Source organism: Rhipicephalus microplus, chromosome X (assembly GCF_043290135.1).
Source record: "Rhipicephalus microplus isolate Deutch F79 chromosome X, USDA_Rmic, whole genome shotgun sequence".
NCBI lineage: Eukaryota > Metazoa > Arthropoda > Arachnida > Ixodida > Ixodidae > Rhipicephalus > Rhipicephalus microplus.
In genome coordinates, this window is record NC_134710.1 from 338,784,131 (window position 1) to 338,797,615 (window position 13,485).

The following is a 13,485-nucleotide window of genomic DNA, read 5'->3' on the forward strand; positions in this document are numbered from 1 at the left end:
GTGCATCTGTTTTTTCTTTTTCTTTTTTGGTTAGGTGATAGTGCTGCAGGTGCATATACTTAATTGGTTTTGCTGGAGGAGAGCCCTCCTTAGCCTGCAATCTGCCAATGTCATGCTGTGCCACATCTTCGATTAATAAACCCACTTTTGTCAACGCTACAGTCCAACCCACTTATAACAATCCCAGATATAACAATCTATCGGTTATTACGGCCATATTTTGGTGCACTTATGATTTTCCTATGCTACCCCACATACAATGAACATTTTTCACTGCTTCCTACTTTTACAATGAATACTTCGGATGCGGTTGCCGTTAAAATATGGCACATACAAAGCGAAAAAAAGTGTTAACACAGGCATTCTAAAGCACTAGATAGGGGCACATGCGAGCAGGGCACACGCGAGCGAGCACCCCGCTGCTGTTTACTTGCGGCAAAGATATCGTAGACCACAGGATCACCGCACGCAGACTTCGGATGTTGCGAGCTAGGTTCCTCACTTTCCAGACGTTTCTTCATTGGCAGAATGGAAGCGAGTAAAAAAGAAAAAAAGTCACAGGTTTGCTGCAAGGGTGAAGCAATGAATGCGACAGCAACAACTTGGGATGTCACGCTGAAAACGGCAAGCAGATCGAAACGTGCAGCGCGCTCCTCATGCACAAATGACACACGAGAACAACACACACAGGACGAGAGCCAACTAACAATCACAATTAATGTACTCTTTAAACAAAAACAATGCACAAAACGTAATGACAGGTACAGATATGAGTGCAAACAAGTCTTCCAGCTGTTACTTCGCTGTGTTTGAAAAGCGCACTCTTTTCGCAAAAAGGCCCTATGCAGAGACCGAAGTGACTTTTGTGGGTCCGGCAACTAAAGCAATCGTTCCAGTGAAAGCTGAAGGCACACGGTTTTCCCTACCAAAGGATAAGCGCATGCGCACAAGCATCCACTCCCCCTCCTCCCAACTGAGGGGCAAAGTATGTGTGAGAGATAAGCGCATGTCGGCGCATCGCGACGAGCCGGGCACCGAGCGCGGGCAGCTTTTTTTCTTGAGTGTTCATGTATATTGATACGTACACATATACCGTGAATGACAGTGGCGGCGGCAAAACCCAGCCGAGACTGTCTATATAATTGTTATCGCAATAAAAACAAAAAGAAAAAAAATAGGAGGCAGCATGAAGACTTGCGATCAGCTTTTGCACGCCAAACTTTTCTGACGCCGTTCTCGGCATCTACGACCGCCAACGATCAACCAACAATGCCTTCAATCGCAAGAAGACATATGTGCGAGAAGCGAAAACTCACTGTGACACTCAACTCTCCGACGACACAATGCGCCACAAACAGTTTTCCACCTTTCGGTAACAGAAGAGATCGGTTGATCAGTGTGCGAGGTTGCAGAAGTGCCTTAACAGATAATCACCAGAAAAGAGAGATGGTGACGTGGCCGGTGGCAATGAGCAGGCCATTTTGACTCATCGCCGGCAACCTTATCACAGTCATCTGCAGATAACTGCTCAGCGGAGTGACGGCGGTACAAGTGCGCCATGCTGCCATTCGCAAGTTCGCTGGCACTGCGTCGTGCGAGGTCGCTTGTGCGCGTTGCTCGTGAAATTCTTTGTGTGTGTGTTTGTTAAACGAACAGGCTACTCACGGCCCTCGAGAACGATCCTGAGTGAAGCATGCACAAAGAAAGCACAAATGCCCGCCTACATTAGACTGCAAGTGAGCTGGCATGCGACGATGAGAGCCGAGTAAGCCACATGCTGCACGGAATCAGCCAGGGATGATTAGTTCGACGTGGTGGTACCGTGCTACAGTGGATTGGCAAGAGTTGATTGGGAATTTGGCAGAATTCACTATGGAGCAAACGGGTGTTGTTTAACATGCAAAAAGGCTTATAGTGCCCCTGTCACACATTGTCAGTGAGTTACTAATGCTCAGGAAGTGTCATTCTGGTGGTTCACATTTTGAATGAAAATACACAGAAAAAAAAACAGTTTGACCACTGAGTGGATGTTTTTATGGGCGGGTCTATATACAATGAACTATATACTTCGAGTTCATTATAAGTGGGTTCGACTTGCATGTGGTGCCGTTTCTGCAGCATGTCAGAGAGTCAAAAAAATCAGTAGTAGCGCCCCTTGTGCATTGCAGTGTAGAGTAAAATCTCATCCTTTCCCTCATTAGGACTGAAAACTGGACTCCTTCATGACTGACCATAGTACCGTATGAAGTAGTGGGCTTTTGATGTCGATAAAGGGGACGAGAAAGAGTAGCGAGCGTCGCATCTTTCTTGTCCCCTTTGGTCTTGTCAAAAGTGCGCTGCTACTTCACCATACGGTATGATGATCCTTTTTTCCTGATTGTGCTTATAGGATAAGCCTTGTGCGAACCTGTTGCCACAACTTGGAGCTGTTATGTTGCGTTTGTTGGTAAACATTTATTATTTTCTTATTGATGCTATTACTGCTACAGTGCCTCCTATATGTGCCAGCAGTTCTCACTGTTCGTTTTCTCTTTATGCAGGTAGACTGCCAGGAGCCTCACTCGGTGACCTTGAAGTTTCGTTTGAGTCGCATTGAATGCCCATCTTTAGAACAATTTATGAATACATATTTACTTACAGAGAAGCCTGTGATTATAACCAAAGGGATGGACCACTGGCCTGCATTGTCGACACGACCATGGAGGTATGTACACTGTAGACAGTTTACAATGCAATTTGTTGGAGTCCCAAATATTCACTGTAATAATAGTGCTGCACTATAGCTGGAAAAATATTTTCAAAGGCTGCTCATGAGCAAAACTTGTTGACCAGGCAACTGTGCATGCCTGAGAATCGAGACATGCAACTGGGATTTTGCATCCATATAAATTTACAAATGTTGACAGGTTAGCGCAGGGGTTCTCAACCATGGATGTATAGGGGACCTCTTGTGGACTGGTGCAAGTGATGGGGGACCCCTTGCAGCAGAGGGCAGGGAGGGGGTGTATGTAGGTAAATTAACATAACTGGAGGGGAAACAGGTGCCTTTTATTGCTGCCAAATACATCAAACAAACATGCCACATCACTTCTTTTTGGACAGTTCATCAATACGTGGCACAGTCACGCCTAAAGAAAAATGCGGGTCAAGGTTTCGCGGATCATAGCAATGGCTTCGCAGACCCTAAGGGGTCCGCGGACCCGCATTTGAGAACCACTGGGTTAGCGTATAAGGAGTATCATTTCGGGTGCAATGAAAGTAAGAAAAAAAATGTTTGCACATCTTCAACTTAATTGTTGTAAACATTAATGCACAGCAGAGCAGAAGGACCAACTTCACTGACTTAATGTTGCAAACGGTGATGTCATAAAGATTAACGTCATACAATGTGTGCTCAGCACAGCTGTACATTACCTTCTGCCACGCTCGACTCTGCCCTATCTCTTGTGGGGCTGCTGTTACTTTTCACTCACACCGCCTCTTCCTCTCTGTTTGACCACCTGTATGTCTCCAACCTATAACTTTCTATTGCTGCGCCATACTGTACCCTCCCTCTTTCCTTCTCTCCCTCATGTCACTCCTTACTATCACTTTCTTTTCCCACTCCTTGTTATGATGTACTCTGCATAGCTATACTGTCCCCTTCCTCCTCCTCACCATCACTTATCTTTCCCACCCACTTGCTACACACTCCGTTTGGGACCTATATAAGGGCGCTTGAAAGCTGCGCGCAGCGCAACTTGTGGTGCCGCAGGCGCACAATGTTGAGAGCCTCAGAAGACAGTAGCGCCTCATTGCTTTGATAGCTATGGTGGCACAAGCACCCTTGGCTGCTGCGTTAATGATTCGAACAGGATTTGAAGATATCTTAGGGGGGAGTTCTTCTACGATGTCACCATGCATATATGGGACAACCCGCCCAAAAGCGGTCATGTTTTCCTTGTTAGTGAACGTTTTGATGCCCATCATAAGTACGCACGGCTGAATTCGTGCGTCAGGTATGCGTAATGCAAGATGCTTACTTCATAACTGTCGTGGTAAGCTGTCATTTTTTTACTCTTAGAATATTGTCGGTACGTGCCCACTACCCACATACTTACAAAGTATTCGGAGCATTTAGAAATATCAATGGCTCCATGGCCACTCGCCGTGAAAATCATGGTGAGTAGCCAGGCAGCATGCTTGTTTGTTCCAGCTTTGTGCCATGGAGATATTCAGCCACCGAGTCTCGCGAAATGTTTTGCTTGATATTGTCGTGGCATCATCATTGCTCATCATGATCATAGTCTTTACATCACCGCTTGTGCAGCTCATGCTAAGAGCTTGAGGCACGGGTTAGAAAGAGGGCGCGCTACGATTTCAACCGGAGAAGACACCGCAACCCTGTTGCATCTTTCGCTTCACCTTGTAAAGTGGTGACGATGACAGCACTGTCACTTTGGTGGTTGTCATGTCTCTCTCATTCTCTACAACCTCTTGCGTTGTTTATGTTGCTTTCTGAAACACACTGCCATGCATATCCGTCGTTACAGCATTCGCAAAGCTTAATTTTTTACCCTGTGGTTCTGCTTCTCTACGCCCTACATCATTTCTTCCTAACATGCGGATTACTTACCAGTCAAAGAAAAAAAATTCTGGATGAATTACTACGAAGGACGACATTCAGTTTATCACTTCCAGTGGTTCCTTCCGTCCGAGCTACAGCTCTGGGTTTTAGCCATAGGAGCGTTGGCAATGCTGTGTGCGATTTAATATGTGAGATGAAACAAATTGAATGCTAGGGTTATCTAAATCAAGCTTATTTTTCAGCAACAGTCTTTTTTTCCTTTTTTCTTCTGAATTAAGCTAATTAGTTATTTCGAGAAGTATCTGTTTCTGAACATCTTGAGATATAAACAAATTCATTCATATAAGGCACCGCCAATTTCATGGCCGACCCCCAGGGTAGGTTGCGCCACTTTAATAAGGGTCAACCAGATAACCATTGTCTTAGCTTGATTCTTCTGAGTTTGTATAGCTCTGCTGGGCGGCCAGTTGTGTTTACAATAATATGCTACGTTACTCAGTATACCCCTTAACTGATAATCCTATCAACCCTACAAAGCATTTACCTCACATAGCATTCCCCGAAACGGCAAAGGGTAGACAGCGAGTTATTAATTATTAAGGTCCATTAAAACGTTCCATCAGCCTTGAGCTGAAATAAAACGCCTTGTATACTTGTCTTTTCTCACGAGCTCTATGGCAGCAGGAACATTCGTTTTACCTGCACTTTGTTAACCAGTTCACAATGGCGCTGCATTTCGGCATTCGTTTCACGATTTCAACATGGCGGTGTCGACACCGTGGTATTCTCTTTGAAAAGGTGCAGCCATCTTGCAAGGTTAGTTCACAAGGCCCCTGCACCTGTTTATGAGGTAGTGTCGAGTGCGCGTGGTACAAGATGGCTGGAACCGCAGCAGACAACAAAGCTGACTGCATTTGTACTTATTCAGATGACATCAAACAAGTACGTCAGTGAGCATTTTTCAGTAGTTGCAAATGCCAGGCAACGTAGGCCTTGTCGACTTTATGAATCACGAACTCTGCTATCCATGAGACAACTGAGTGTAACAGCATCCTTGCACGAATACAGCACTCTTTGACGTATATGTTTCGGCATCATGTTGCTGCTGCACTTGCTGAAACGTTCCCTGCACTACAATGGCACCCAAATGACGCCACAATGAACCAGTTCTGGTAGTGCAGGGTGAATTGAATTGACCTAACAGTTTTGTTGACTCTGCACCAAACTGCAACTTTGATTTCTTGCAGCCACTACTCATGAAGCAGCTAGAGCTCATTAAGCCTAACCTGCAGCTTGGCACGCTGTTGTTGGAAGGTTGCATGGAGATTGGCTCTGAAAAGATCGCACACACGAACTGAACCCAGGGCGGCATGCGTGAAATTTTTCGGTTCATAGCCAGGTGATCGACTGCGTCAACTATCCTGCAAAAGTCATACGTCCATGGACTGGTAGCAAAGGTGAATGTTTGGGTCATAAAGCCATAAAGCTTCTGAATTGGTGGGAGCATCACTTATACTGATGGTGGTGTGTAATTATTAGCATGCACGTGATCTGCACTTTAAGATGATCCAGCTATTTGTTTGCCCGACTGCAAACTGATTAGAGACAGACATGGCCATGAGTTCCGTGCAAAGCGTGTGCAGCTGACAAGTGGCCAAAGAAATGACTTCTTTGTCACCTAGTAAACCACCCCTTTCCTCTCCGCATGCCCTCAATGTGCTGTTGGCCTTATTCTTGTTTTTCTCGCCTCTCCTCGATCATTCTTTCTGCACCTCTTCCTTCGCATCACTGTTGCCACTTTCTTCTCGGCTAGCACACCTCTATTGAAACTCATGCTTGATGCAGCATATTTCGGCTAGGTGTTCTGGCAGCGCCATTATTATCTCTCAAGGAGGGGGGGGAGGCGAGGGTACATTTTGTGGGTAGTACTCATTACAACCAATGAATAAACAAAATTTTTGATAAATTATAAGATAATAAATATTATCTGATAGTTCAGGCTCACTGAGACTCAAATTATTTGTAGTCTTGAGTTAATCAAGAACTGCTGAATTTATTATTCAGTCAAACAGTGTGTGCACGTGGCATGCTGTCATGGTTGTGCTGAGACACTGGCAGAAAGACTTGAGCTGACTCTGATTTGATAGCACACATTCCATCTCTTGTCAAAAACTTCACTACAAGTTATATTTGTTTATACTTTGTCTCCATAGATGGTGGGACGCACTTACATTCTTATTTTTGTTTTTTACAAGAGTCATCGCGCAAGTAGCAGGGAGCAATTTAAAAAGGCAACGAGTATACTGGGAATTGGCAGGACTTGTGCGCGTATTGTCACTTGAATTCTCAGGATCGACAGTGCAAGGGTAAAAAACAGTGTAATTAGGTTGGCTTTCAGTATGACAGAAAATTTAGTTCGGCTAATGTTATTCTGTAGTGCTAAAGATAATGGGATGTTGTGCATGACTCTAAAGGTAGAAAAAACATGTCTGTAGTTGTGGTTAATGGTGTGTATGAGTTTTAACTCCCACAACTTTCTGCATCTTCTGGTGGTTAGTCTTGGTGTAGGTATGAGCGAGCTGGTGAAGAATGTTCCACACTAAAAGCTCCCCTAAAGAGCTTTCTTTTCTTTTTTTTGTCTGTAATGTAAATGTAAATTGTAATCTTGTGATTTGCATAAAATAAACATGATTTCAATTCCAGTTTTGTGTACCATTATTGACAATTTTTTTCTTTACCTTTTCACTCTTCTGCTCCTGCTTTTATTTCATTTATATATTCCATAACAAGTGGTCTCATTGCAGTGTTTGCACTAAGGAGTCACTTTTTGTTTGAAAATGAATCTGAATCACTAAATCACCCCCCTCCCCCTGCTTCCCAATTTGTTGTGGTGCAGCTCCTGCCGTACTGACTTCATGCAACTTAGCCCTCTGCCTAAAAAGGTTGCTGACCCCTGTACTAGAATGTAGAACTGCATAGAGCATAGCAGTAATAGTAAAAAATGGAAAATGCAGTTCATTAAGTTCATCGGTATTTATGAAGTTTTCATAAAAAAAAAAAAAAGAAAACTGCAAGCTTTGTTTGCACTCTTGCTTTTATAGGGCAAGAAGTAATGAGGCTATCCTTAAAGTTATACATTTTTTATGACTGCCTCTGGCTCAAATTGTTGCTGAGGCTTGTGACGAACTCTTCCAATTTTGGATGCACGCTGTAGTCTCAGCTACAGTTAAAGGATTTTAATTGGCCTCTGCCTACACTGCAGAGTGCAAAATTTATTTGAACTGATTTTAGCAGTGAGCCTAGATGTACTGGTTCGCATTATCGCAAGCGCATTGAGAATGAGTGTCGCCGAGATCACCTTTGGTTGTTTGCATGAATAACTTCTTCGGCAGATTTCTTATATCCAAGGATTTACCGAAACGATTTGTGGCTATGTATTTTTACACCGTACATTTGCATATTGTATCCTAGAGCTTTTCGTGAACTGGTTCTGTCATTCTTGCATTTATTAACAAATTAAAATGTACATGTGTGACATAGACTGTCGCAACGGTGATGACATTTTCCAAATGAGCCACATTATAATTCAAACTCTTAAGATACCCCATGTTATGATGAGGTTATCAAAACTAGAGCTACACATCAACAAGGCTCATGTGTTCATTTCAGAGCCCCTCTTGCAGCCACTAACTCCCTCTGTTGCGGCCGCCACTTATAGCATGCAGGAGGCGTCCCAACGCGGCGTGCTCGAAGGCAGCTTTTGTCTCTGCTGTGCCAGATCTCACGTGATCACAAAGGGTGGTAGCATGCTTTTGGCTGGGACAGTTGACTGGAGCCTAGGCATCGCGACATCGCTACAACACACCTACATGTATTGACCGTGCCTTTGTCTGTTTACAAACAAGTACTAGGTCTATAGGGAACATTATTTATAGCCTTTATACTAACTGTAATGTAGTACAGTTATATGTTTGAAGAAATGAAAGTGAATGAAAATACAACTTGCCGCCAGTAGGGACTTAACCTGCAATATTTGGGTAACACGTTTGATGCTCTTCTACTTGAGCTATGGCAATGGTAGTCCTCTCATCCAATTTATGGAATATTTCCGTGAAAGAACGCCTGGGACTGTCAGCCAGTGCTGCTCAGTCTTAGCCATCACAGCGAGTGTTGAACCTTTTTTTTCCCGGCAGATATTAGATTGCATGTAATCTTTTTATGCACTGATAGCTGACCAATAAACCGTCGCATAGCACTTGGAGGCATTAAGTCTGCTGGAATGAGACCCTCGCTATGAGTGAATGAAAGAAGGGAAATGAATCAGTTGCTTGTATTCTTTTGTTAGGCACAACCTAAGGAAACCTAACAGGCAAATAAGCCAAGGAATGTATAGGGAACATTGCTTGTAGTCTTTAGCCGTAGTTTGTCACAGAAACCATGGTCAAAACCCACAATTTCTTTGCTTGCTTTAACATTGCATGGATGCTAATTAGTTCTGTACAGATTAGAGGCTTCACTAAGCCCTTTCATACTTTTTCTCTCTTTTCGTAGCATAAAGCACCTTGTGAGTATTGTAGGTGGCCGCACTGTGCCTGTAGAGTTGGGGAATAAGTACACTGATGAGGACTGGTCACAGAAGCTCATGACTCTGGCATCTTTTGTCCGCACCTATATTCTGAAAGAGGACGTAAGAGCATGAATATTTCTCTATTCATACTAGCTTTTTTGTACCTAATTTTTTGAAAAAACAAGAAAAAAGAAAGTTGCATGTTGTACTATCAGCGTCAAATGAGACCCGAACAGCGGCAAGTCTTCGCGATGGTATAGTGTGTGCCATCCTCATATCATCATGGACAGGCACACATGTATGCGCAGAGCTGCCGAAACGCTTTGCTGCGTATAGTAGTGGTAAAAGTGATGACTCTGATGGCGTGGTTGAGTACCGTCATTGCAAGAAGCCCAACGGTTGATACAGTTCCTCTGAGGCCTTGTTTTTATGAAAGACCTTCTGCTCACCTATCGTTGAGAAAGGTGTGCTCCAGCTAAGCATAAAGCAACCAAAGTTGACAGACTGTGCCTTTTATACAAACAAGTATAGTACATAGTTGCACTACCTTCCTTGCATGTAAATTAAATGTTCTGATATCTCTAATCTTTTTTTTGTCTACTCACTTATAACAATTAGCGGTTATAACAATCAGATTTCCTTAGCATTTGGACATTGTTGTAAGTGGATCACACTGTACTTGTTTATTGTGCTGCACATTGTTGTATACAATTTGATAATAATAAACATAAATGGTTATGAAACCTGTGGTTAGAATGAAGGAGAGCTGTTTGCAGCATAGGGGGCCCTGATAACTTAAAGCTCTCTACTTGTTGTGTGGCTGCACTCGCATAGCAGTGATAAAAATGCCTTTTGCACACGAAGAGTGCGTGGTCAATGGTATTTCACCTTCACACCTTTATTGTTGCCATTTGCCCTTCAGATGGGGGTGTTACTGTTTCTTTCCTAGCAGCATGTCATTAGAAAGGATGAACAATGGTGCTTAGATCCCAAAGCTTTACGTTTGCCACATCATTGTCACAGAAACCATGACCTGACAGCTTTGCTACATTGAGCACAAGGGAAATGATGGGCAAGAAGCAGTTTGTGCACCTCTCTTCAGCTGTGATAGTTAAGCATCTGTAACCACCGATATTTTAAGAATATTAAAAGGGCCTTGAGACAATTTTTAACAAGTGTCATTGCAGTGCATGCAGCAAGAAATTCCTGTCAAAAAACAAAAGTCTGCTCCTTCTTTCACAATGTCACACCCTAAAATTCTGGGTGCATATGATATGCGTCTATTGTGGTGGTTCATGACAGTGATAAGCAGACGTAGCAATAATAACCTGTGCTGCTTGCAAAACATGCATCATCACATAGCCACCACCATCATTGTTGCGCTGTTGCCTTCTGAGCAGCAAGCACACTCGCTTAAATGCTGTAAATCAATACCACGCAGGATATTACAGGGCACTGCAATCGCAGTGCACATATAGGAATGCAAGTGGGCATGTATGTTGTGAGGTGATTATTATTATTTTTTAAAATTTTGCGAGCATCTGTAGTTAGCAGAAAAACACTTATAGCTGAGAGAGAGAAAGTTACAAATTGTTGAATCGAATGTTTTGCAATCTGTTCTACAAGTTTTTGACTGGAAGCTTTTGCCAAGCTTTGTTCTTTTAGTTGGTTGAATAAACATGCTTAATAAAGCTGTTAAAGCAGTACGTGAAAAATAGTGTGACTTACTCCATGCAGTAGTTGGCAACATGCATTTCATTGCGTCATCATAGTGTGTTGGCATATTTTCACACTCTGACTAGAGTTAGCTGGAGCACCCTGTAGTATATTTTTTCTTTACGTTCATACTTCTGTTTGTTTACTAATCCTCCAGTGTTCTTGTTTAGCAATGTAGGCACATGGGTGTTCAGGGCAAACTTTTATTCTGTCAACAGTTACATGGACATTCTCGGCACATTTTTGCGATTGCTGTCACCGTTTGTACTGTTTAAAGTCCAAATCGATAACATCGCACCGTGCATAATATGTTTTATGTGCAGTGAGTGTTGGGGATAAGTGCTGCTGAAGCACAGATGAAATGTGCTGGCGATTCCCATCGGAGGATGGCCGCATGCAAAAACGTAGCCCCATGTGCGAGACCTGCTGTGCGCGGCTTCTTAAGAAGAGAGGAAACGCTAACCTCTCTTTTTTCAGGCAAGAGCATGAAAGAACGCTGGCTGTAGGGGGGGGGGGGAAGTGTTGCTCAAGCAGCAACTGCGAACTTTGATCAAAAGGGCAGAGCCGCAAATCCCATCTTCACAGACATTAATAGATGGCTCGTGTGCCCTTGTATGCGCTGTGCTCTCACAACTTACTTTGTGTTCAGGCAACAGACCGCATGAAAACCATTTTGCTCCTTGGCACAATCGTATATTCATAAACCAGTGCTATGTAGAGTTACGCGAGATTAGATCCAAAAGAATTACCTGCTAGTCTTACCTTGTTTAAGATTCCAATTTGCTATTATCACCACTTTCACGAAACTGTGATTTTTTTACTCATAGTATTTACATTAATACATAGTATTTGCATTAATTGAATGTATATTTACCTTTGTTCGTAGGGCCCGGATGTAGGGTTGGGATACATGGCTCAGCATCAGCTATTTCATTAGGTGTGATTATCAAGTTTCTATGTTCCTCTCTCTGCTGGTGAACTGCTGACCAGTGTTGCCACATAGAATTTTCTTTGTATGCACAGTGCCGTCCACTGTTGGAGTAAATGCACGAGCGCGTGTCTGCTCTCTGCGAAGCGCCACTGCCGCCAGCACAGCCGCACATCGAACAAAAGCCTGCACAGGCGCGGCAGTGCCTGCAGGCGTGGCTTCGGGTCGTCTGCTATGATGCTCGCGCTCTTGTGCGCACTGAGCTTGCACTGCCCTGTAACAAACTTTAGTTACAATGTCACGCATTTTATGCAGCCCGTGCAACTTTACATTTCGCATCATTTCATTTTTTTCATTTTCATTTTTATTCTTTAAAGACCATACTGAAGGGGTATTACATAAGAGGGGGTGGGTGGGTACATACATGAAAGATAAATGCCATGTTTTAAGACATTGTAAAGTAATCTGTTAAAGTGGTCAAAAATGTGGAAGTACAGGTTATGGCTGTGATGTCATTGGAAAGGCCATTCCAGTCTGTTGCTGCACAAAAAAGGAATGAAGACGAAAAGGTGACGGTGTGGGCACGTGGGCGAGCAGCTTGTTGCGAGTGACCGGTGTGACTGGAAATGCTTGTCAGGGGGAGAATGTACAGTGGCTTACTGAGGGAGCTGTAATAAAACATCTGAAAAAGGCAAATGCTAGCAGTGCGAAGAGAAGATGCGAGTAATGATTAACTGGATTCTGTTTTCAGTGCCGATGTGCTGATGTCATATGAGTACTTGGAATGAATAAACCGTGTAGCTCGATCTTGAAGATATTGTTGATCAGGGTTCCAAATGAGGGATGCATATTCTAATTTCTAAGATGTTCCAGACGCTAAGCCATCTTTATCGACTAAAATACAGTTGTCCCTTCGTGTACACGCAAAAACTTCGCTTTTAGAGCTGCTGAAGTTAACGAATACTTATGGCTTTTTCTCAAATTTTCAAGCTATCCGGCACTGTAGATGAAAATAAATTACTCGATTTTCATGCTTGTCTTGCGGCGAGAAGAGAAAGAGTGTAAAGTTACATCAAAATAATGATGACGCCAAATCTCATTTGCTGAAAAATGAAAGAACGGAAACAAATGGGTGCATTTTCACGCCCTGTTGTATCGTTTTATTAGCAATGCGACGGCTTCCATTACATTTATGCCATCCCAGCAAGCGTACTTGTAGTCTCATTTCTGCAAGGATGTTGGCTTTGGAAATTCGTAAGATGGTGTTGCACTGTGATCACACTCACACTTGTTGCAATAATGGTTGGGGTTTTACGTCCCTGAACGTCCTGTAACAATGTGATTAGAAGAACGTTGTCGTGGAGGGCCCAGGAATTTTCATTATTGGGCACCTGAACCCAAGTACACGGAAATGCAGGTTTTCACCCAAGTGCGGCCAACATGGCCACGGTTCATTCGATCCGGCCGATTGCTTTGCTGCGTTGACCTTCAGAGAACTTAAGTTAATGCCGGGGCTGTCGGCTGCTTGCATTGAATACAACGGTGAACTATCGCCTACATTCAGCGGCCTCAAAAACAGGAGAGCCGTCCGAAGGCCGATAGTAAGGGCGGTCAACAAAGAGAGGTGCCTAGTGTTTGCCCAAGAACATGAGCACTGGACTGACGAGTAGCAAAATGCCGTCTTAGCCAACGAGTCAACATTTACCA

At 43.5% G+C, this 13,485-nt stretch overlaps 1 protein-coding gene across 1 annotated transcript in view; it reads left to right on the plus strand.

Moving 5' to 3' along the window:
- The window catches only part of LOC119161214 (lysine-specific demethylase 8), a 79,405-nt gene that overhangs the window by 21,316 nt on the left and 44,604 nt on the right, over window positions 1–13,485 (plus strand). Inside the window, exons 4-5 of the mRNA XM_075879777.1 lie at window positions 2,541–2,704; window positions 9,119–9,254. Of these exons, the coding sequence (XP_075735892.1) occupies window positions 2,541–2,704; window positions 9,119–9,254 (300 nt within the window). The remainder of the gene's footprint in view (window positions 1–2,540; window positions 2,705–9,118; window positions 9,255–13,485) is intronic.